This window comes from Cotesia glomerata, linkage group LG5, assembly GCF_020080835.1.
Source record: "Cotesia glomerata isolate CgM1 linkage group LG5, MPM_Cglom_v2.3, whole genome shotgun sequence".
NCBI classification, from domain to species: domain Eukaryota; kingdom Metazoa; phylum Arthropoda; class Insecta; order Hymenoptera; family Braconidae; genus Cotesia; species Cotesia glomerata.
Window position 1 is genome coordinate 5,774,790 of NC_058162.1, and position 26,745 is coordinate 5,801,534.

The 26,745-nt window shown below is 25.7% G+C and overlaps 1 protein-coding gene across 4 annotated transcripts in view; it reads right to left on the reverse strand.

The window, feature by feature from the left end:
- Positions 1-2,933: 2,933 nt before the first annotated feature.
- LOC123264805 (acetylcholine receptor subunit alpha-like) overlaps positions 2,934-26,745 on the reverse strand; it is a 68,713-nt gene continuing 44,901 nt past the window's right edge. For 3 of the 4 annotated variants that reach the window (XM_044728299.1, XM_044728296.1, XM_044728300.1), the window contains exons 8-12: positions 20,278-20,414; positions 5,518-5,664; positions 5,101-5,262; positions 3,378-3,618; positions 2,937-3,312 (exon numbers count right to left, since the gene is read on the reverse strand). In XM_044728299.1, the coding sequence (XP_044584234.1) occupies positions 3,121-3,312; positions 3,378-3,618; positions 5,101-5,262; positions 5,518-5,664; positions 20,278-20,414 (879 nt within the window). In that variant the 3' untranslated portion in view covers positions 2,937-3,120. Of the gene's footprint in view, positions 3,313-3,377; positions 3,619-5,100; positions 5,263-5,517; positions 5,665-20,277; positions 20,415-26,745 lie in introns of all 4 variants that reach the window. The other variant, XM_044728298.1, reaches the window with a different exon arrangement.

The window sequence follows — 26,745 nt, forward strand, 5'->3', positions numbered from 1 at the left end:
TAATAAAATTGCGAGCAGCAAAAGGCACGCTCGTACTATTATTTTTTTTTTATTGTTTCAGAATTTTATTTTTTATTTTCATTAAAAGATTTTTTTTGTCTAAAATAAATAATTTTCAATAAAATAAAAAAATTTAATTACAAATAAATTGACTGAATAATTTATAAAACGATTAAATATCGTTTACAATTATAATTACTTATGACAAATATATATTTATATTGTTGGCAGTAATTGATGGAAATTATTTCCAATTAACTTCTAATTATTATAGTATTTAATTAAATATTAAATCGTGACCTAGTTGTTATATATTTTATTTACAGGACTACAAGGCAAGATAACAACTATCGTAAATAATAATTAATAATATTATTATTATTATTCCTTTGATCTTGTTCCATTAATCTCAAAGAAAAGTATTGTATATTATTAAATTAGTCGAGTTTTTAAAACAACTCTGTCTCAATAATTCACAGTACTTGTGCTGCTAATTTGAATTTTATGATTATTGTTATTATTTTCATATTATACAAATTGGGAGGTACACATCTATCTAAAAAAATAATTAACGTAGACGACTCACAAATGACATCGACTACGAACTACAGCATATTGAACAACGATCTCAGTTGTTCATAGCTCGCTACAACTATCAGCTTTAGAATTGTTATGCTTTACTTTTTCTTATAATACTAAATGCTTAAAAGTTAATCGCGGCAATATGTTGAGTCATCAAACTTTTTATTATTTTTTTATTATATTACAATTATTTTTTATTTCTATTAATAAATATGTATATTAATAATAATAATTTATTTTTTTTTTACAAAATACGTAATCTGTTTTTGTTTCTTTTCAGGCGTATTTTTTTTATTTTTATACTACGGAATTTTTTTTTAAATTGATCTATTATTTACATATTTACTAAATTTTCTTACTATTTAAATGAAATATGTGTTGACCTACAAGGTAATTATTATTTTACAAAAGAAAATATATCGGTTTTTTTTTTTTTTTTATTATAAAATAAATTTATAACGATAATTAACGATAACATCTATAATTTAATTTTAATAAAATAATAGTAATAATTCACCGATAGTTAATTTTGATTAAAATAATGGTAATAAAAAATTACTACTATTATTTTAATCCTCCTTTAGGTTTTTACACTCTCCGGATTTATTTTATATTCCGAATTTCGATGATATTAAAAAAGTATTAAAATTAAATCCGAGTAGTGTAATCTTACCTTTTGACTAGCGCATATAATTTCATCGAGTATTTACACGCACTCAAGTATCTTGGGTGTATTTATCAATTAAAGCTCAATTATTTTATTTTCCATTTAAATAAAATAGTCTTAACTAAATAAAATAATTTTAAGTCTTTGAATAGAAAAAAAAATTTTTTCCTAATAAAATTATTAATAAATTAGGTCGTTGTAACAAAAAAATTAAAAAATATGGGGCATCCATAGTGACTGGTGAGACATTTGACTCTGGAGTTCCATAAATTATAAGCTACACGGAAAAAAAATGAACTTGAATCAAGTAAATAATTTTGAAGAACTTCATCTTCTTGGTTTGAGTAGAAAAATTCTTAAACTAAAAAATTTTTCTTGGTTTAACTAAATTTTACTTGATTCAAGAATTTTTCGTCTTGATTCACAACACTGAAATTTTTCAGAATTATTTTCTTGGTTCAAGAATATTTCTCTTGATTCAAGTTAATTTTATTTTCTGTGTATAATTACGTGACTGAAACTTATATTATAGTAAAATTTATCTTACAATATAGAAGAATAACTAATTAACAAGATCCCTTTGTCAAAAACCTCGATTACTTTTAAAGTTTCTCGTAATTATCATTTGACGGAGTGTGACTGGTGGGACATCGAAAAATCCTTTTCTCTTACCGCGGTATACTTAGTCTAATTTTAATTCGACTACTAAACTTTTAAAAAATACTTCCCTCTCAATACAAAATTTATCCTACAAACATTCAATATTATGAAGAATTAGACTGATTACTTACGTAGAAACAATTAAAAAACTTTTTTTTACTGTGACTGGTGGGACAGGCATTTGTGACTGGTGGGACAATTACAAAATGTCTCCATCAAGTTGTTTATTAAAAAGACTTTTATATTATTTCAACCTTAGAAACATTATTGTTTATATATTTAACTATAAATTATTTAGGATAATTAAAAAAAACTAATTAAAAAACACAAATAATGGATTTAGCTTGCTGACAACACGATCTTGATAAACTTAGGTGTTAATTAATAACGAACATAAAAAAATTTAGTTTTAAAACTATAATAATAAATATGTTCGTTAATAACAAACATAAAATGAGTTTGTTGTTAAAACTATTAAAACAAAATTTGACCCGGATTCAAGTTAGTACGGCTGAAAAGTTACTAGGAGAGAAAAATCGATTTTCTTATTGATTAAAAAAAATTTTCTTTACAAATTAGTAAAATATAAACTTTTAATAATAAATTAGAACTTAATTAGAATGAATTAGAAAAATTTTTAAATTTTAGTCATTTTCCTTTTTCCCATGGAATGCCCCATATAGTAAAAGAATACATAATAAAAATATATAATATATAATAAAGGAGGCAGCTTCGTTACAAGTTATTTGAGCATAGGCTACGTAGTATCTATTATTTTTGCTCATATATATAATATTACAAATACTTATTTTGTTAATAACTTTATTTCACAGCTGCGAGTAAAGCCGTTTATCAGCTGTTTAAAATTCAATATTCAATAAAATAATAATTAAACAACAACAGTAGACTATTGTTCATATTGGCAACCGATATACCGTAAGTATATTATATATGTATACATATATTATTATTATTATAATTATTATTATTATTTATTTATTTATCATACAAGTTTAAATATTTATTATCAATTCGAACCTACTGTGGATTATAGTCTATTATTTTTTTATCATTACTATTGCTAATAATTACCATATTATTATTATAATTATAATTATAATTATTATTATTATTATTGTTGTTGTTATACTTATACAACGACGATATTGATGACAAAAAGGATGGCGATGTAAGATGATGAAGGGCAAGGACTATTGAGGAGGACACCTGACGACAGTGTCTTTGGCATATTCGCTAAATTTCTTATCAATAGGAACTCTGTCATCGTAGAGAGTCGGCGCTTGCAAAATAATTCCAGCTGTTCCCACCAAAACAGCCAGAGTGAAAATCCACAAAAATAACCTGTCCAGTACCATCGCTACGTACTTCCAGTCTTCTTTTACCTGCATAAATAAAATAAATAAGATTGAAAAATATTTAAAAAATAATTATTTTTTCTTAGTTTTACCTTGGTAGAATCTTCAAGCATTTTAGTGTGCTCAGCAATAAAACGAACGCAAATGCAGGATCTATGAATCTCAGGTGGGCAACTTGAGTGGGAAAATGTTGAAGAATTTCTAAGAACTGGACTTTTGATATCTTCAATCCCAGCTGCACCCGGTAAATCCTCGCACTCGGCGTTTAAAGGAAGCGGTGGTATTGGACCGTGGATCAGACAGCTTCCTCCAAATCTTGCTTGTTCTGCCAGGCTGTTTTATAAAATTGAAATTTTGTTTTTAATTTAATTTTTATTTTTTAAAATTTAATTCATTTTTTTTTTAATACACGGAGAGAAAAATGTGAAAATCATTCCTATAATTTTAATGTAATGTTTTCCTATACCATTTTAGGAGCGATTACTTAAATTATGGTAATTGTACCTATAATGTTACTATAATTATGGGAATGGTTCATATAATTATAGGAACGATACCTATAATTATAACTGTAATATCGGCATGATTCCCATAATATATAGGAATGGTTCCCATAATATATAGGAATAGTTTCTATAATATTATAGGAACCATTCCCATAATATTATAGGAACCATTCCCATAATATTATAGTGATGATGCCTAATAATATCGAGATATTTATCATTACAACTCAAGTTATTTGTGACTTCGATGACCACTTTGAAGCATTTGAAATTATTAGTAATTTCGATAATTTTACTTGCTTCCCAATAACATCATTTGAAATATGTAAAATAAGTAATATTGTTCATATAAATAATAAAAGTTACATATCCAAAAGGTGGATTTAATAAATATTCAACGTATGTATTGTAAATAAATAATTTTTTTTTTTAAATAAAATAAAATGAAATTGTAAAAATAAACAATGAATTTCCACATCTATTTTGCTCCTCTGATTGTATAGTGAGAAAATATCCCTTTTATTAGAGAAACTTTAGAATTGCTACAATATTTTTCAATATTATCTAACACAATAGTAACTGAGTTGGAATAAACAATTTAAGATTAAATAAACACGTGAATAAAAATTATAATAAAGAAATTTTTTCACTCTACTGAAAGATCAATTTTTATTTACAAAAAAAAAATTTATTAGCAAAAAAATATATAATAATTACTTTTTATATTTTTGAAGTGATTGCTTCATTATTATGAACATAAACATTTTTCTATTATTATGTGCTTCATTCCCATAATATTATAGGAACCATTCCTTTAATAGTATAGGAACCATTCCTATAATATCATAAGAATCATTCCTTTAATAATATAGGAACCATTCCCATAATATATTGAAGCTATTCCATTATTGTATAGGAACCATTCACATAATTTTTGGAAAGGTTCCTATAAATTTCTCTCCGTGTAAAATTTTTATTTTAAAAAATTTAATTTTTAATTCAATTATAATTATTGTAATTTTTTATAACTACATATTTAATCAAGTAAGATAATGAATACATTAATAATTAAATTATTAATTAGCTAATTTATAAAGTAAATTAAATTAAATTTTTTTTAAGCGTCCGAATTTTACATAAATTATAATAAAATATAATCGATAATGTAAACATATGGACAGTAATTAAATATCCGGATAATAATTTATAATTAATAATAATCAACAATATTCGATAAAAAGACTCTTAATAGAATTATTATTATAATAAAAATAAAAATCAAAAATATTTTTGGTATTATAGTAAGAACCTGGAGGGTGAAAGATCCTCTTTAGAAACATGTCTGCTAGAAAATCTCTTGGGTGTTAAATGTTCTTCACTGTCTTCTTGACTCGAAGGATGATAAGGATAATAACTTGCTTTTTCTTTTCCTCTAACAGGTCTCATGTTGAGAACTCGTCCGGAAGAAAATCTTAAAACATTTATATAATAAAATAATTTAGCTTCAGCGCTGGATAAAAATACGCTTGAGCTTGAAGGGCTTATCGATTAAATTACATTTACTAGAAGATACACATACAATTTTACTGCTACTTGTTCTATTACAATTTTTACAATAATAATAAAAAGTATTAATAATTTATATTTTTTTTTAACTAATGAATTTTATTGCATGAAATTATTTTTAAATAGCTTTACTTAATTTTTACATGAATAAAATACTAACCGACTTGGCTCAAATTTATATTGCGGCCTTCGCATCACTAGTAATCGTGGTAAAATGTGGATAAATACCCGCTTTACCCAGGGCGCCATTTTATGTGTTTGCGGTGAACGAAAGTGGACATTCAATACCACCACTGTAACACATATGCTGAAACAAATAACAATAAATAACATTATTCGCTTTTATGTTTTGAATTTTTATGAAAATTAAGTTTGCCGACATCTAAAAATTTGTAGAATTTTTTTTAATTGAAAAATTATTACAAAAAAATAAAGAAAAATTTTCATTTGTAAAAAACATGAAAAATTATAAGTGCAATTTTTAGAAAATATTTTTTCATTCTAATTTAATAAATGAAAAAAAATTAAAAAATTAAAAACGTCGGCTAACTTTAGTACAAAAATTTACTGTACAAAAATATTAACTCCTACTATCTGAAATGATAATAAAATTAATTAGTCACAAATTAATAGGTGGTATAGTTGACAATTGTAATAGTTACTATCAATAATGGTAACGATTACTATCGAAAATGATAATTGTAATTATTAAAAATTATAACTGATATAATCGAAGATGGTAACTGTAACCATCTCAAATTGTAAAAATTCTGAAAGAAAAAATAATATAAATTTATGTAATTAAATTCTTTATTTACATCCATATTTTAGTTATGTATATTTTTTCCTTTAAAATATTAAAACAAGTAATAACACAATCGTTTAAATCCATATATGATAAAAATTTCCAAATATAAGAGCTGTTATTGATTACTTTGAATGACATAATTTTTGAAAATTATGTTTTTTAAAAATTTTTTGTAAGATTTAAAATTTTTTTTTTGAAATTTTTTTTTTTTTTTTTTTTTAATTTGTTTTAAAGTCACATAAACTACTAAGGTCATGAGCGACTACGGTAGGGGGTAAACTTTTGAGATTGGAATTCGTTTTTTTTATTTTTTGGGCTGAGCAGAATAATACACTTAAATATTGAAAATATTCATTGGTGTACGCCGGACTCGAACCCGGTCCAATGCTTTGGTAAGCAAGAGCCGGATCCGATAGGGCTACTGCGCGCCTTTTTTGAAATTAAAATTTTTTTTTTTAAATAAAATAAAAATTTAAATATAAATTCAATCCGAATTTAAGGCCGATTTTTTGTGCACTACACTGCGCTACAACTGCTTTTGGATAATTCAGAAATGCATTCACGCTAACGTAGATTTTTAATTTTTTTAATATTTTTTACTAGCTTAGATAGTAACTATTATTATTACTGATAGTAACTGCAACCATCAGGTTATATTAGGAATTACGATTTTAATAATACACGGAGAGAAAAATATGGAAATCATTCCTATAATTTTATTGAAATGTTTTCCTATACCATTTTAGGAGCGATTACTTAAATTATGGGAATTGTACCCATAATTTTTGGAAAGTGTTACTATAATTATGGGAATGGTTCCTATAATTATAACTGTAATATCGGCATGATTCCCATAATATATAGGAATAGTTTCTATAATATTATGGGAACCATTTCCACAATATTATAGTGATGATGCCTAATAATATTGAGATATTTATCATTACAACTCAAGTTATTTGTGACTTCGATGACCACTTTGAAGCATTTGAAATTATTAGTAATTTTGATAATTTTACTTGCTTCCCAATAACATCATTTGAAATATGTAAAATAAATAATATTGTTCATATAAATAATAAAAGTTACATACCCAAAAGGTAGATTAAATAAAAATTCAAGGTATGTATTGTAAATAAATAATTTGTTTTAAAAATAAAATGAAATTGTAAAAATAAACAATGCATTTCCATATCTACTTTGCTCCTCTAATTTTATAGTGAGAAAATATCCCTTTTATTAGAGAAACTTTAGAATTACTACAAAATTTTTCAATATTATCTAACACAATAATAACTGAGTTGGAATAAACAATTTAAGATTAAGTAAACACGTAAATAAAAATTATGAAAAAGAAATTTTTTCACTCTAGTGAAAGATCAATTTTTATTTACAAAAAAAAAATTTATTAGCTAAAAAATATATAATAATTACTTTATATTTTTGATGTGATTGCTCTATTATTACGAACATAAACATTTTTCTATTATTATGTGCATCACTCTCACAATATCATAGGAACCATTCCTATTGTTTCGTCTAGCAGTAAAAATAATTTGTTAATTTTTAAACATATTTTATTTATAAGAACATTTGTTAACTAAAACTTTCATTATTAGAAAAACTTTAGCATTAGAAAATAATTTTAGGCCGTTTATGGTCATAAGCCTATTTTATTTTCTTTAAGCTATTGAATATTCTTTTAAATAGTTTTCTCTTTAGAATTTGCTGTACCTCATTTAAAGCTAAACCTTTCAATCTAAAATTTTAAATACTATCGTAAATTTAGGGATTGAGTATCCTTGAGTTTATTTTTTATTATCTTTTTATTGCATCTCACGACGAATATTTTTTCTAATCTGTGAGAAAATTTTTCTGTCAACCATGTGCATAACAGCTGTTTATGTTCTCTAACTCACTCTCTCTACCTTCAAATTATTTGTTTACGCCTACAATTTTCATTTACCAATAATTTTGCACAAATAACGTTACCACACCTATCGACCCTTTCCTCATTACCTCAAACTGTAACCTCTGACTGTATCACTTCAAACAAAATTCTTCAGTCAGTCATCTACTCACAAGACAATTGCATCTATCTATTCATCGACTATATATCGACAATCTATCTATACATCGACTATCTATCGACAATCTATATATCTATCGACAACTTATCAATTTTCTATTAATCAGTAATTAATTTAAACATATCAAAAAGTGTGTAATTTTACATTATTAAGAAGTATTTATCAATAAATCGTTAAGAGTAAAAATTTACTTTTGTGTGTTTAAAATCAACAATTTAATTGAAATATCCTCGCTCCAGTAAATTTTAGCTAGGAAATAAACACCTATAATATTTTAGGAACCATTCCCATAATATATTGAAGCTATTCCATTATTGTATAGGAACGTTTCCAATAAATTATGGGTATGGTTCCCATAATGAGCATAGTATTGATACCTATAATGATCATTTTATCATAGGAATCATTCCCATAATTTTTGGAAAGGTTCCTATAAATTTCTCTCCGTGTAGTAGTAACTAATTAAAATAATAAAAGCTATTATTACTGATTACCATCATAGTAGTAGTAGTTACCATCAGAATGGTAACTACTACAATTCAGATGGTTTACATAATTATTTAAATAATATTTACTACTATCGAATTCAGTTAATAGATTTAACCATAACTAGATAATAAACTCTACTATAAAATTTTCTCCGGGTATTATTGAATTTTTTGTTTTTCATTCAAGAAAAAATAAATTAAATTATTAATAATAATTATTTAAATTTAAAGGAATAATTAATGACCTCAATAAAAAATATTCGTAACAGTTTTACAGCGTCAGTAAAGTCGATCCAAATTGCAACCACTTTTTCATCTACCTAAGTGTCTACCTAAGCATTGATCAACGTCGACTCGAAAGGACGACGCAATTTATTCTTCACTATAAAGATGAAAGCTCTGTGGTTTTAATAAAAAGCGAAAAAATAAACCATTGAAAGATAAAATCTTTACTTTTTGGTGTATGTCAATATATATTAAAGTTAAAAAAAAAATATATAATCCAGATTTTATGAGAAAATATTCATAAAAATAATTCCAACAAATTTATTTATCATTCAAGATATTTAAATATATTTTTTGGTATTAATGACAGCAATTTTTTTCCTTTCAAAAGCGTAAAATTATTATTTTAAATAAACAGCGTATTGAAATAACTTTCTGCACAAAAGTATTACTCTATATTAATGTAGGGGTAGAGGAAAAGTTTTTTCAGCATTCAGTTTAAAGTTTGTTTAAGGTTCGAATGCAGCCTTATCAATTGCTTGGAAAAAAAAAAAACTTTTTACGGATTTTTCAGTCATCTCAACGGATATTTTCTACATTTTTTTTTTATTTATAATTGAAGCTCTTGCTCATTTCTTTTTTTTATTTTATTATATTTTTGAGGTTGCTCAGTTGTCAATGTACATACTCTTGAGGGATTTCACCAAACGGAAACGTCACCATGTCGAAATAGAAGGATGAAAAAAAAAAAATAAAGGCGAGGAGTTTTCTTTTAAAGTTTAACGTGATATAACTTACTTGGTGACTATGACACAAGTATAAGTTTTCGATGAAAAGTTTCCACTAAATATTTAAATACTTGGTTAAAACTTTAATTCATCAATTGTCTTTAATAATACAATGTGTAGAATGATTTTATTGTTGGGAAATAATTGTTGTAAGAGTAAAAGGGATAATCCGATTGGAGATTACATATAAATCAGAAGACGTTAATTAAATCAATTAACAGCCTCATTTCTCATCGGCTAATCCTTATTTACATATATTATATGATAAATTGATAAATCTGTTATATTTGGAATTTGTGCTGAAAATTATCAATTATTAATGGTAATGATTAATAATTGATGAATCAATGAATAAATAACTGGGGCGAGTGAAAAGTAAAAGTGATGTTGTTAAAAAAAAAACTCTTTGATAAAAAATATTAATGAAATTTTTTGGTACTCAATAGTTAATAAGAAAAGAATAAAAGTGTGTCAAGCTTTTAAAGGATTTAATAGAGTTGAGTGCATCATCATATAAAATGTCGTTTAATCCGAACGGGAATATTAAGCGAGTTTACAGGTAAAATTTGCTTATCTTCGTAATACCATCAATGTCCATAATAATTTAATCGTTTTTATTAAATAAATTTATTTTATAAAATAATAATAACTAGAAACTGTGCAGTCACTATGTGACTGCCGTGATTTGTGAACTATAAATAAATAAAATTTTGCTTTATTAGATAATGACTTTTGTTAAATTGCATTGTACTTTTTTAACTATTAACGTTTTTGAAGATATAAGCTCATTCCGATGTTACATAAATCAAGAGCTTTCATTTGAGTACCCACATACATTTTGATATATTTTTTATGTATACTTATATATAATATATATAAATATATGAAAAATTGATGTGGGTACTTAAATGAAAGGTTTTGATGAGTGTAATATCGGGATGAGCTTATATCTCTAAAAATGTCAATAGTTCACAAGATACAAGGTTACTTCTTAATTATTGACATTTTTAGAGATATAAGCTCATCCCGATGTTACACTCATCAAGAGCTTTCATTTGAGTCCCCCTATGCATTTTGATATATTTCTCATATATACATACATATATAATATATATAAATATATGAAAAAATTATGTGGGTACTTAAATGAAAGCTCTTGATGAGTGTAACATCGGGATGAGCTTATATCTTTAAAAATGTCAATAGTTCACAAGATACAAGGTAATTTCTTAATTATGTATCTAGAGATAAAGCATTTTCAAATGCAGTCTAAATACTTATAATCTTAAATTGACTACTGGTGAGAATTATATGAAATCATGAAAAGGCACAACTCCAGGTCAAGACTTTTCCAACGATACCAAATTTAACCATAAAAACCCATTTTATCACATAAATACATTGGCCACAAAATTTTGCTTATTCTCTGAATAATATAGATAATTTTTATAAAATTTTTATTAAACTTTTTAGTTAAAATAAAATAAAAGAATAGTTTTTATTGCTAATAAATATTTCATTGATCGTTAGTGAGTTTGCTGTTTGCTGTTTGCTGTTTGCTGTTTTCTGTCTCAAGAGATTTCAAAATCTCATCAGAAATTCTTTGAGTAACTTTAACTTTTGTTTTCACTTATTACTTTAACAACGATATTAATAAACAAAATAAAACTTCTACAGCTTAAAACATAAAAAAATGTTCCTGTCTTGTTAAAAATAATAATAATAAATATAGTTTATATATATATTTTTTTTCCCAGTTGATATATGTTAAAGTCATTAGAGTCTTTTGTCACCACTGAAAGAAGAAAACAAGAAAGAAGATAAAGAAGAATAGTTTGTTAGTAAGGGAGTTTTGTAGTTTAAAACGATAAAATAAAATTCAACAATTTTTTTCCATTTAAAAAAACAATCGCATGTTGGCTTTCAACCACAATCGGGTCGGGGATGAACTATGATGCCGCTTATAGCAATAAGCTACTCGTTTTAAAGCTCAATTCACGTTGGAATATTATTTTTATCTATATTTCAAATTTAATCCCTTCTGTTAATTAAAAAAAAGTTAATTCCTTTGGTGACAATATTATTTTTGTGATGAAATGAAATATTATATTATCACATAAATATGTAGGATGCTTTATTAAATTATTTCATAATATAAAATTAATGATATTCTGTCAGCAGCAGATAACAACAAAAAAGACGAAACGACCTGCAAAAGCTAGCTGTGATGACTCTTGAGTTTCACCCAGCATAAATTATTATTTTACACACCTACTGAGTTAACTGTGTTATTTTATTGAACTATAAATCTTTTGATTATCAACCACAATACATTTTAAATCCGCCAATTAAAAAAAAAAGTTGATATATAGGTAATGTTGGATAGAAAATTAAATTTATAACTAGGATTTATTAGAGTTTTAAATGACAGCCAAGTTTTTCTAGTGTGAAATTGTAAAAATTACATTATTTTTTAGACATATACCAACTATTACAGTTTCATTGTTGTCGCTTTTCGTTGCTATGGTGACCACCTTGGCAACGGTTTCCATAGCAACGGTTATCATGGCAACAGTGACCGTAGCAACTACTATGGCGACGGTTAAATATTAATGACTAAAATTTGTAAAAATATTGATTAATTCAATTGTCGATAATAAACATTCTGACCGAAGCGCGCAAAGCGCGTTCGATTTTCTACACTGTAAAAAAAGCGGTGTTAAAATGGACTCATTTTAACACCGCTATGTAACACCTGTGTATTAACACCGGTGTAGCGGTGCTCTTTTGCGGTGTTAAACCGGTGTAATATCAGTGTAACCGGTGTAATACCGGTGTAACAGTAGAACAAATTTACACCGTATCGGAGTATAAATATTACATGATCCATGAAACACAATTAATATTCAATATTTATCAAAATGAGACAAGTAACATTTATTTAAGAATTTTCAATTTATAAAATTACGCAGAAATTGATTTAATGAATGTTATACAACAAGTTAAATAATATTTACAATATTAAATGTTTAGGAACAATATAATAATTATTTTTATCGTAACCATAATGTTTCTCATAATATAATGGATGTTTTAAACATGTTAAAATAAATAATTTGATAACTTTGCTTTTTTTTTTCAGATATTTCATTTGCACATAAACTCATATTGTAACACATAGTCTCTTATAGCTTACACAACAGCATTATATTATCATTATAAAAGAAAATTCTTTGAATTTCACCGTAAATGGGTAATTCGTAAATTCTTAAATTGTCCCAAAAACACCCTAAAATTGTCCAAAAAATTTTTCATCCATTAATTTCGGGACAAATCTACAGCTGTGCAAAAATAAATTATCTCTATGAAAATCGTTTAAAAAACGTTCAAAATTGTCGTAAAATTGTTCTAAAAATGTTTCAAATTTGTTGAAAAAACTCTCTAAAACTGTCCAAGAAATGTTCCAAAATTGTCTCAAAAATATCCGAAAAATGTCTCAAAAGTATTCAAAATTTGTTCTCAAGTAGTTAAAAAAATGTTTTAAGATTATTCAAAAAAGATTCCACATAAGTTTTAAGGACAAAATTTCAACTAAATTGCTTCAAATAAATTGCATTGATTCTAAAATTATATTAGAAGTATTCCGAAAATCTTAAAAAAAATACTTAAAAGTTATGAAATTATTACTAAAATGCACTATTTTTAAGTTTCCGATGATATATATATGATGTCCCAAAATGCTCCGGGTCCATTTTTACATCGAAATTTTTTACAGTGTATTTATTTTAATTAAAATTTTTTATCTACTTAATATTTTATTATTTTCAACTTTTTAAATTAAATATTAACTTTTTTTGATTATTTATTTTTAATTATTAAACATAAAAAGTTTAATTATAAAAATTGTGTTAATTAAAATATTATCAGCACTGGAAAATTTATAACACCGATTTAACACCGAAAAAAAAAATTTACACCGCGAACGGTGTTAGTGCTACACCGATTTCGGTGTTGAATTTAACACCGGAATTTTTAGCACCGTACACCGCATAGACTCACACCGGTTTTTTTTTACAGTGTAGTAATAGTAAAAGATTTCAACCTTTAAATTTTCTTTTCAGATTTACATAGAAAAAAGAAGAAGAGAAAAATTATATTAAAAATAGTAATAAGTGTCGCTTTTTATAAAAAACTAGAAAAATTGCAGTTCAAGACGATATTTTTATAAATTCAAACTTTAAATATTAATTTTTAGAGCTTTCAATGTAATATTTACATTTTACAATGTAATTATTACAAAATCTGTAATAATTATAATCTGAAACTGTAATTTTTCCAGTTTTTTTTTTTTATGAAGCGCCACGTTACATTATATAATGTAATTTTTCTCTTTTTCTTTTTTCCGTGTAATATCTCACACCGTAATTTTTCGTATAAATTTTTTAGATTTCGATAACTTAGCTTGAGAGTTTAAGAATTACAAGTTCAGCTGTTATAATTCACAGTATCTTTATTATTATTGATAATTAGTAGCTCACACTTTAAATCTTATTTTTCCAATTAAAAATACATTTGTTTTGATAGAACGAAAAAATTCATCACCGATAAATCGAAATTTTGAAAGTTTCAGTTATTAACTATTAATTTCTCAATAAATAACTTGAAAAATAATAAATAACCTATTTCAAACTTTCATGCAACTAAAAATACATTCGAAGTTGTAAAATTAGGTATTTCCAATTGTAATTACATTATTACAAGATCTAGTCTCAATTATTACAGTATCAAGCGTAATAATTGCAATTTTTTACGAGGGACCTGTTTTTACTCTAAAAACTTATTTTTCCGTGCAATAAAAATTTATCTCTCTTTATATTTTTACCTATTGTTAATAATAAGCGCAATAATATTTGTAGTTTTATTATTAAAAAGGATCTAAAGGTGTGAACCCCTGATACTTAAAACTAATAACCACAAAACTTGCCATCTGCAGGTACATAAAATTTATATATAAAACTTGAATGAGAGAATGAGAGAATGAGAGTGAGAAATAAAAATAATGAAGGCTACTAGGGACCTGTTTTTTCTCTAAAAACTCTATTTTTTCCTCGTATTATATAAAAAAAGCAAGTCTAAAATATATGAGTGCATACACTATCATAAATTACATCTGTGAATTCTATCATTTAATATTTACGCTTAAGCGTATTAAAGAAGATGTACAAACTCAATATTTACTTCAGTAAAATATCAAGAACCTGAAAATTAATTAAGATTTCAACATTTAAAAATAAATATTAAAATTTGATAAATTGACGTTGAATTATTTGTGAAAATGAGATTCAGCTAAAAATTGTAAAACTGACGTATTCTAATGACTTTAATGATTCCCTTGGGTCTGAGTAATCAAAGCCGTACTTGACATTCGTACCAAAAGTCACCTTTAAATGAATCAACTGAATAAACGGCGCTCAATCCAATTTTATTTTTCTCTTTTTGGAGCGTTTGAAAGAATTTCAATGCAGTCAGTAGAACGATAAGTGGAAAATTACGGATAAAGTTCTTTTTTTATTTTACTTTCTACCAAAAAGTCTGGAGAGTTAGCAGAGCAGTGTAATATACTATGATAATTATTATAGAACTAATTATTACTGAAAGAAAATTAAATATTAAATAAAGTTTTATTATGTAGATAAATTCCTGGTTCTGAAGTGATGTATTATTTGTTGAGAAAGGAAAAGGTTGTTGAGCTTCCGGAATAAGTTGAATTGATAATGTGGTGTGCAGCCGCTGGTACAGAGCTTTTCTCTTAAATCCAGTTAAATCTTAAGGGAAAATCAATTTTAATTTAAGATTGATAAAATGAATGCTTTCACTAACAAAAACCAAAAATTATAATTTACATTTAAAGTTTTAATTAAACAACTTTAATAATATTTTATAGATAATATACATTTTAGTTAGATATATATTGGATAAGAATATAAATTTCTGCAGTCTGTTTTGTCGTAGTTTAAATTAAATTTTATTTTTTCGAGTGGGTGTGAAGCACTCGTATTGAGGTTACTTATATTCCAACTATCCAACTATCCATTATTCTTACTCCATGACATCTCTCTGTCTCAATATGCCAGCTTGGAATTTTCAATTTTACATTTTACAGTCGACTGTTTGTCTCCAGATTCTATTTATATTCAATGAAATTTTATTTCATTTTAACATAAAATTTTATCTTAGAAAAATCTCTTAAAGAAGAAATTTATTGATAATTAGTGATGATAATTTAATACGGTAAATTTATTTTAAATTTATATTGATCGTCTATATGTATGTCAATGTTTGAGTAAATTCAGTAAATGTATGAACCTGTGGTACTGTACGACTTCTGTACGACTTCTGTACGACGGATAATATAAAACAAGACGTTAGCTTTACGGAGCGGAAGAAAAGAGAGCTTGGCTCGTTTCCTTTTACTTCCTCAACATATATTTCTGGCTACTTTCCAAAGTATTTTCCTTCCGTAACCTCCATACCACCTATTTACACTATATGTACAAGAATCAAGATTGTTAAAATCCTAAAACATAAAAACATATAATAATAATGATAATAAAAAACAAAGTGGTCGTTTTTAAAACATTAATTTTTTTATTTTTATTAATTTATTACTGTTTTTTTTTATTTCTTCCTTAAAATTATATTATCATAAAATTTAAATAAGAACATAAATTATTTTTTTATGAAACTTATTTTGCAACAGAAGGATTTATTTTAATCTTTATTGTTTTTAGTAGACATTAAAATAATTTATAATAATAATTTTAAAATATTTTAATAAAATAATTTATATTATTAAGAGGATAAGCAAAATTTTGTGACTAGTGTATTTATATGATAAAATGGGTTTTTATAGTTAAATTTGGTATCGTTGGAAAAGTCTTGACCTGGAAATGTGCCTTTTCATGGTTTCATATCATTCGCACCAATAGTCAATTTATAATGATGAATATTTAGGCTGCATTCGAAAATACTCTATCTCTAAATACATAATTAAGAAATTACCTTGTTTCTTGTGAACTATTGACATTTTTAAAGATATAAGCTCATCCCGATGTTACACTCATCAAGACCTTTCATTTGAGTACCCACATCAATTTTTCATATATTTATATATATATATTATATATATTTATATATGAAAAATATATCAAAATGCATGTGGGTACTCAAATGAAAGCTCTTGAGGAGTGTAACGTCAGAATGAGCTTATATCTTAAAAAACGTCAATAATTAAGAAAGTACAGTATAATTTAACAGATATCTTGTGAATTATTGACATTTTTAAAGATATAAGCTCACCCCGACATTACACTCATCGAGACCTTTCATTTAAGTACCCACATCAATTTTTCATATATTTATATATTATATACATATGTATATATGAAATATATATAAAAATGCATGTGGGTACTCAAATGAAAGCTCTTGATCAGTGTAACATCGGGATGAGCTTATATCTTTAAAAACGTCAATATTTAAGAAAGTACAGTAATTTAACAAAAATCATCATTTAATAAAGAAAAATTTTATTTATTTATAATTTACAAGTCACGGTAGTCACATAGTGAGTGCAAGGTTGCTAGTTTATATTATGTGTTTATTTAATGAAAAAATGTTTTTGTACTTAAATAGTCTTCACTATTATCTGTATTATGGTAATAATTTATTATTATTGTAGACGCTGAGATAAATTGACTGTTTAATGATGTAATTAACAATATTACTCTTGGGAAATTAACGGCTAGTTGATAAAATCTAAAAATTTATTATTCAAATAAATAATGAAATGTAAAACCATTTAAAAGGGGATTTTAATATTTTAATAATAAAATTATTCTACTAATTTAAAAGTGTTTTTAATCGTGAGCACGATTTATAGTTCCATATCAATTCCACATTATGGTTATGGAGATATTTAATTATCATAATATTTTATTCATTTTCATGCTATGATATTTAAATTTTCTGAAATTAAAAAATTGAAGGAGTTATTCTTTTTTTTTTTTTTTTTTTCAAGATTAAAATTTTAAACTAAAAAAAGATATATTATATTCTGAGAATAGATTGTTTACGGTAGAAGTGTAATCTGTATATTGTCATAACTGAAACAATGCTTTTCAGATTTTTTGTTTACGTGTTATATATATTTTTTTTTTACCTTTTTTTCAAATGTACACTCTATTTTGATGATACATAGTAAAAACAGTGAAAACCCCGAGGGAAATGATTCGTATCTATATAAATATATATATTACAAAAGAAAGGAACATTCACTGAGCAAGCTTTTACTATCCGATTTACCGATTTGCCGGAGGGACCCCACAGTCGGACCAGAAAAACAGATGAGTACAAAAATTTCCACTTGGCTTACGTGAGAAGATCTGAATCGGAAGATCTAAAGGTCTAAAAATGTTAAAATGTAAAAGCTTACATATCTTTTCTCTATTTTATTGTAAGAAGGGTAAATTCCCATGAGATTATATGAATGAAAAGCTACAACAATCAAAATCAACTTTTATGTTTTTTATTTATTTATTTATTTTTTTTTTTTTTTTAACAAAATTTTTAGTAAGTCAGTTCAAAAATAATAATAATAATAATATTAATAACAATAATAACTAGCAACCTTGCAGTCACTATGTGACTGCCGTGACTTGTTAACTACAAATAAATAAAATTTTGCTTTATTAAATAATGACTTTTGATAAATTTCACTGTACTTTCTTAATTATTAAAGTTTTTAAAGATATAAGCTCATCCCGATGTTACACTCATTAAGAGCTTTCATTTGAGTACCCACATGCATTTTTATACATTTTTCATATATATATATAAATATATAAAATATATGAAAAATTGATGTGGGTACTCAAATGAAAGGTCTCAATGAGTGTAACATCGGGATGAACTTATATCTTTAAAAATGTCAATAATTAAGAAATTATATTGTATTTTGTCAACTTATGATATTTTTGAAAATATAAGTTCATCTCGATGTTACACTCATCCAGAGCTTTCATTTGAGTACCCACATGCATTTTTATATATTTTTCATATATACATATATGTAATTTATATAAATATATGAAAAATTGATGTAGGTACTCAAATGAAAGGTTTCGATGAGTGTATCATCGGGATGAGTTTATATCTTTAAAAATGTCAATATTTCACATGATACAAGGTCATTTCTTAATTATTGATATTTTTAAAGATGTAAGCTCATCCTGATGTTACACTCATCAAGAGCTTTCATTTGAGTACCCACGCATTTTGATATATTTTTCATACATACATATATATAATATATATGAATATATGAAAAATTGATGTGGGTACTCAAATAAAAGGTCTCGATGAGTGTAATGTCGGGGTGAGCTTATATCTTTAAAAATGTCAATAATTCACAAGATATCTGTTAAATTATACTGTACTTTCTTAATTATTGACGTTTTTTAAGATATAAGCTCATTCTGACGTTACACTCCTCAAGAGCTTTCATTTGAGTACCCACATGCATTTTGATATATTTTTCATATATAAATATATATAATATATATATAAATATATGAAAAATTGATGTGGGTACTCAAATGAAAGTTCTCGATGAGTGTAACATCGGGATGAGCTTATATCTTTAAAAATGTTAATCTTTCACAAGATACAAGGTAATTCCTCATTTATGTATCTAGAAATAGAGCATTTTCGAATTCAGCTTAAATACTTATCATAATAAATTGACAATCGGTGAGAATGACATGAAATCTTGAAAAGGCACAAATTCAAGTCAAAACCTTTGCTATGACACTAAATTTCACTAAAAAAAAAACGATTTTATCATATGACTATCCTTAAGACAAAACTTTTCTTATTCTCTTAATAATATAGATAATAAAATTTTGAATTAAACAAAATTCAAAAATAGTACTTCAATTAATATGAAGTTACAATGAAGCTAAATAAATTTATCAATACAAAAAAAGCAAAATAAGATAAAAGATAATCCTTCAACATATCTCGATCTTGACAACCGTACTAACAACAAAATGAAGCAAATCAAGATCTCTTAAGACGAAAAAAAAGTAACACAAGAGAGACAATAATTATAAAATAGAGCTAAAGGAAAATAGATAGTAAAAGTGCAATGGCAGCTTTCTCTTACTCTGCAAGTGCCGGAAGTAATTAAACTCAATGCAATTCAGATTTAAAGCTACTCCTTGTGATTCCGATTCTGATTCTGATTCTATTCCCCGAACGCTCGGCAACTACGACCTCTGCTATGTGCTCTCTACTCTCAACCTCAACAGTTATGCTCCGTAACGTCTCTTATTTTATATAATTTGCATCCAAATCCAATATACTTTTCATATGTACTATTGTTAAAGGGTAAAAAGAGGAAAAAGATTTTCCATATCTGATTATACGAGTTATCAATTGGATAAAATTGATCTAACTTACCTGATTGAAACGAGTATCATTGCGAATATCAGGTACTTTCCAAGCAGTGGTACTACCAGAGATGTTGGAGGTATAATTTCGACGACTAGCAAAAAAAATACGTGGAGACTGATGAGAATTGATATTGATAATGTTACCTGGAACAAATAAATAAATTTTATTGATATTTTTATTTTAAATATTGAACTTATTTATTCATTAAAAAAAATATTTTTAAACTGTGAATAAATGTTAAATATTTTATTTACTAAAATAAACATTATATAATAATGATAATATTTTATTCATCTTAAAAATATGAAATAGAAAAAAATTAATAAAATAATACGTGAGAGATTATAAATTGAAAAAATATTAAATTTATTTTTAGTTATTTTCCGTATTGTAATCAAATATATTTTTTAAATATTTAAATTAAAATGATTTTATTCAAAAATAAATTATTTAATATTGTCGCACAATTTATTTGAAAAAAGATGTTATAATAATAATTTAAGGGTTGAGATTGAAGATTCTCGGCAAAATTTGAATTTATTGCTCATGGGAGATGGAAATGGAGAAGGGTAAGACGAGACGAGGGATGTAATCAATTAACTGTAAATTGACAAGAGAAATCGAGACGTAAAAAAAAAATAACAAAGATTTATACATTAAGAAATAAAAACCATCAAGTTACTAAGAAACTTTTTAAAAGTACAGAGTCTATGAAATAAATATCACGCAAGTAAATGTTCTTTTTATTTTTCCCTCATGGTGGTTACTCTATTCATTCTGATAAATGAGACAAATAGCTGGTGGGACACTAAATCTTAGTCAAAAAAAAGTAAAGTTACAGATTCCCGGTTAAACCAAAATGTATGACATTTTATTTATTACCACTAAATCTTTTTAAGAAAAATATTTATTTAATTACTTGCGAATACCTAGAATAATCGATAATATTGTACACTTAATATTTTCATTAAAAAAAAATAAAAAATATGTTATCTTTTAATTTAAGTAAAAGTGGTGCTAGAGCCAGGATTTTAAGTATTAATAAGATGCAGATTAATATAAAATACCGTGATGAAAAAATTGTAAAAAGCAATTCTTACTGTTGCTCAATGTTAAATAAATCTATCTATAAATTATCTTTTAATTTAAATTTATAAATAAACTCATAACCCAGAGAATAATAAATTATACCATTAATGATTTTATTTTAAATATAATATACAATTTCACATACTCTGAGAGAAAAAATTTCTTTTGAAAAATATGGGCATTTTTGTGGAAAAAAAGTTTTCTAGATTTGAGAAAAAAAATTTTGTTAGAAAATTCTCAGGTTGTCTATCTAAAATTCTTTTCTTTCAAATCTAGAAAACTTTTTTTCAATAAGAAAGTTATTTAATTGAAAAAAAAATTGTCAAATTTTCTAAAATAAAATAAATTTTTTTTTTTTCAATTACATAAAAAAAATGTAAAAAAAATCGGCCCTGCCCGGGATAAGCGGGAATAGTTGTCAAATTGATTGAAGTTTTTTTTGAGAAAAAAAAATAAAAAAAAAAGTGACGATTTTGCTCAAAAAAACCGATCATTTAATAGAATTGATCATATTTAATTTTTCTTGTGTATTTTTTCGAAAAGTTCATTCAAAAACAAAAATTTTTAAAAAGAAAAGGTACCCAAAGGTCAATGTCTAAAAAAGTTATGGCTATTTGAAAATAAAAAAGCCATTTTTTTGCGAAATTCATAACTTTTTTTGGGTTGGATGAAAAAATTTGAAAAAATTTTCAAAAATGTTTTTCAAAGGGTAGAAAAGAATGATAAAGTTTCAGCTAAATCTAAAGGGGTCGAGTTCAAAAGTGGTCGATTTGATATGGAATACCCCACACGCATAAAACGATTTTGTTGAAATAAAAAAAGACGGGATAACTGAAAAATATGTTGTGGTAATAAATGAGTATAGTTATAGCAACAAATCCATTAGTTGCATTAACAAAATGTTTCAAGTTTTACTAACAAACCAGTTTGTTAAATCACAAAATCAATTTATTGCTCTAACAAAATCATTTTGTTGCTATTACAAAATAACTTTGTTGCTGCAAGAAAATGATTTTGTTACTGTTACAAAGTAATTTTGTTGTTGTTACAAAGTGATTTTGTTGCTGTAACAAAGTGATTTAGTTGCAATAACAAAACTAGTTTGTTGCTTGTTAAATTTATTCTTATAAAATTTACTGTAACAAATTTATTTGTTATTCCAACAAATTCTCTTTATTACTACAACAAATTGTCTTTGTTACTCCAAAAAATTTTCTTTGTTATTTTAATAGAATAATTTTGCTGATTCAACAAAAAAATTTTTTATACCAACTAAAGTATTTTGTCGAATCAAATAAAAGATTTTGCTATAGTAACAAAACTGTTCTGTTGTTATAACATATCAATAACTTGTTATAATCTAAATTTTGTTATTTTAACATATGATTTGTTATCCCTATGTTAACAAATTCATTTGTTACCACAACATATCTTAGGTTATCTTAACAAAATTTTTTTCTGCGTGCATATATACTTTTACATAATCGACTAGCACCCTAGGTAATTAAATTAAAGATATATAACTATACAGTTTTTGTAAGACTATTGTTCTACTTTGTTTCGTTTTGTTGGCGAGAACAAGAGGATTGGAAGGATTCATGTAAAATCGATAATCTGACGTTTACTGAATAGAAAAGGATGACTCGGTAATATCCACCAGTTGTACTGTCTATACAGTATGTATTGTTATTTCCTCTGTTTCTAACGACAATTAGTCACGCCTAGGTGTCTCCCTCGAGAAAGTTTAGCGTGAGACCATTAAACGGTGAAGTTTATTGTCAAATGGACATACACGAGCTTGCAACTGTCGTCTACACAACTTTCCCTTTACCACTTTCATCCCACTTTACTCCTTTTACCAATTTATCTCTTTTTATTCGTCTCCTTGTTTCGACATTTACTCATTAATCTCTCAAGCTGTAGATTATTAATGCTATAAATTTAATAGCGCCCAACTAATTACTAATTACCAGATCCTCTATTTTTTTTTTATTCTTTGGCTTTAGTTTATAGAATTACAAGACGTAATTACTTAAAATAAATAAATAAAAAAAATAATAGGACACAGATTAAAATTTGTCACTTTTCAGAGTTGACGTTCCCAGTACGTGAGGTTTCTTTATTACATTATAACGTGCAAGGATCGCCGAGAAAGATAAACAAGACCGAGAAATGAAAGGACTATTGTGTGAGAAATAACAAAGCTAAGATAAAAGATAGAAGATAAGAAATAAGTACAAAAAATAAATGTATGAGACAAAAATGTCATTGGGTTTCACGCTTAGCCTTTATTATTTTTCTTTCTTACTCTCATTCTCATGTTTTGTATAAAGATTGTATGTACCTGCAGATGGCAAGTTTTGTGGTTATTAATTTCAAGTATCAGGGGTCCACACTTTTAGATCCCTTTTAATAATAAACTACAAAGATTATTACGTTTATTATTAACAGTAGGTGAAAATATTAAGAGATATAAATTTTTATTACACGGAAAAATTAGTTTTTAGAGTAAAAACAGGTCCCTCGTAAAAAAACTGCAAGTATAACACTTGACACTGTAATAATTAAGACTATATCTTTTAATAATGTAATTACAATTGGAAATACCTAATTTTACAACTCCGAATGTATTTTTAGTTGCATTAAAGTTTAAACTAGAAGTTATGTATTATTTTTCATGTTATTTATTGAGAAATTAATAGTTAATAATTAAAACTTTCAAAATTTCGATTTATCGGTGATGAATTTTTTCGTTTTATCAAAATAAATGTATTTTTAATTGGAACAATAAGATTTAAAGTATGAGCTACTAATTATAGATAATAATAAATGTACTGTGAATTATAACAACTGAACCTGTGAATATAGATATACAAATACATGGAGTGATCATCTATTGAGGCTTTTACCTTAAATGTGAAATGGAAATTTAAAGGTTTAAACCTTTTATTATTATAAACTAAAAAAGATGTTAAGTGAAATTGTAATAGTTGGTATATGTCTCAGAAATAATGTAATTTTTACAATTTCACATTAGAGAAACTTGACTGGTATTTAAAACTCTAATAAATCCTAGTTATGAATTTAATTCTTTCACTTTTCTTTCCATAACTCAAAAATAATTAATAATATTATAATTATTAATCACCACTAAAATTTTAATTGAAGATTTATCGAATTTCCTCGGAAATATCTTCCGTAAGTTAAACTTTCTCCAAATAATTTTATTTTAGATTCAGTCACGTCTCCAAAGATAGATTGCACGCTGGAGAAGGTAATCTTTTATATATTATTTTGTTTTTCTCAAATAAAAGTTCAACAATCAACCTAGAATTTAAAATTCTAATAAACTTGTCGATGGCTCTACAAATTGACGGAATGATTAATTTTACTATAAAAATAATAATTACGAACAAAAGTAAAAATAAAAGTTTTACTCGGGTGCGGGAGGGGGTTCAGTGGTTCATTGGAAAAACTCCGAGACACTCGACCTCCCTTTATTAATGTAAAGCCTGGAAACACTCGGTAGTTGTACACCACCATGTTGTTTCACAGCTAAAAAACAAAAAAAAAAAAGGAGCGGCTTGCATGAATAGTACATCTGAGTATTTTTAAATTATTATAGTCGTACTGAATAGCTTACATTATGAAATGGAAAAAAAAAATGTGCATAAATTATAAAAGCATAATTGAAGAGAAAAATGCTCAACACTGCGCGTTGATTATTATTTCAATTGAAAAATGTTAATCAATAGAAGCGATAATTAAAGATTTTTAATCAATAAAATTTTTTAATAATCTTCAAGTTCAATATTATCGATTATATTTACTTGATTGGAATAATTGACAGTTTTGACTAGCAATATGTCGCGTTTAAGATGCTACAAGGGCTTATACTAAAAATTCTATTTTTTTTTTCTAAGTGTGCTGAGCCACAGTGTCTAATGTGTGCCAGGATGTATTAGGCTTTAAAACTTTCGATGAATTGATTTCTAATGGTTATTATTATATACCAATCGGATTGTTTTTCCATCCTCGACAAGGTTTTTAGGACAAACAGTTGGTTAGTTTACTATTTTTTTTAGAAATTTAGAATTTTAAAAGCTACATCCTTGCGTTTTGAAATTAGTTGACATTAGGTCACCTAGGCTTTAAAACTCTTGATAAATTTATTTCTAATGATTATTATTTACCAATCGGGTTGTTTTTACATCATCTATAAGATTTTAAGCCCAAACAGTTAATCAGTTTACTAGCAACCTTGCAGTCATTATATGACTGCCGTGACTTGTGTACAATAATTAAATAAAATTTTGCTTTATTAAATAATGACTTTTGTTATATTGCACTGTATTTTCTTAACTATTGACTTTTTTAAAGATATAAGCTCATCCCGATGTTACACTTATCAAGAGCTTTCATTTGAGTACCCACATGCATTCTCATATATTTTTCATATATACATATATATTATATATATAAATATATGAAAAATTGATGTGGGTACTCAAATGAAAGGTCTTGAAGAATGTAACATCGGGATGAGCTTATATCTTTAAAAAGGTCATTAGTTCTCAGGATACAAGGTTGTTTCTTAATTATGTTAAATTGCACTGTATTTTTTAACTATTGACGTTTTAGAGATATAAGCTCATCCCGATGTTACACTCATCAAGAGCTTTCATTTGAGTACCCACATGCATTTTGATATATTTTTCATATAAACATATACATAATATATATAATATATATAAATATATGAAAAATTGATGTGGGTACTTAAATGAAAGGTCTTGATGAGTGTAATGTCGGGATGAGCTTATATCTTTAAAAATGTCAACAGTTCACAAGATACAAGGTAATTTCTTATTTATGTATCTAGAGATAGAGCATTTTCGAATGCAGCCTAAATATTCATCATTATAAATTGACTATTGGTGCGAATGATATGAAACCATGAAAAGGCACATTTCCAGGTCAAGACTTTTCCAACGATACCAAATTTAACTATAAAAACCTATTTTATCATATAAATAGATTGGCCACAAAATTTTGCTTATTTTCTTAACCCTTCAGCACTCTCGCAAAACGATTTACTATCATGACTCGCGCGATAAGAAAAACTCTCACGCCTTTTGTGGAAGCGCACGCATGCTTATAGCCCCTTTAATTTAAAAAATCTCAAACAAGATAAATTTTTTAAAACAAAAAAAAATTGACTTATTTAAAAATATTATTTAATAATAATACATCTAAACACAAATGCACTCTTACGGGAACCTCCGAACTGTACCGATCAGACCCGATTTTTAAAATTCTGACCCCCCTACTTTACTATTGCGATGAGAAAATATCTCACAGAGTTAATAAAATTTATTTTATTTT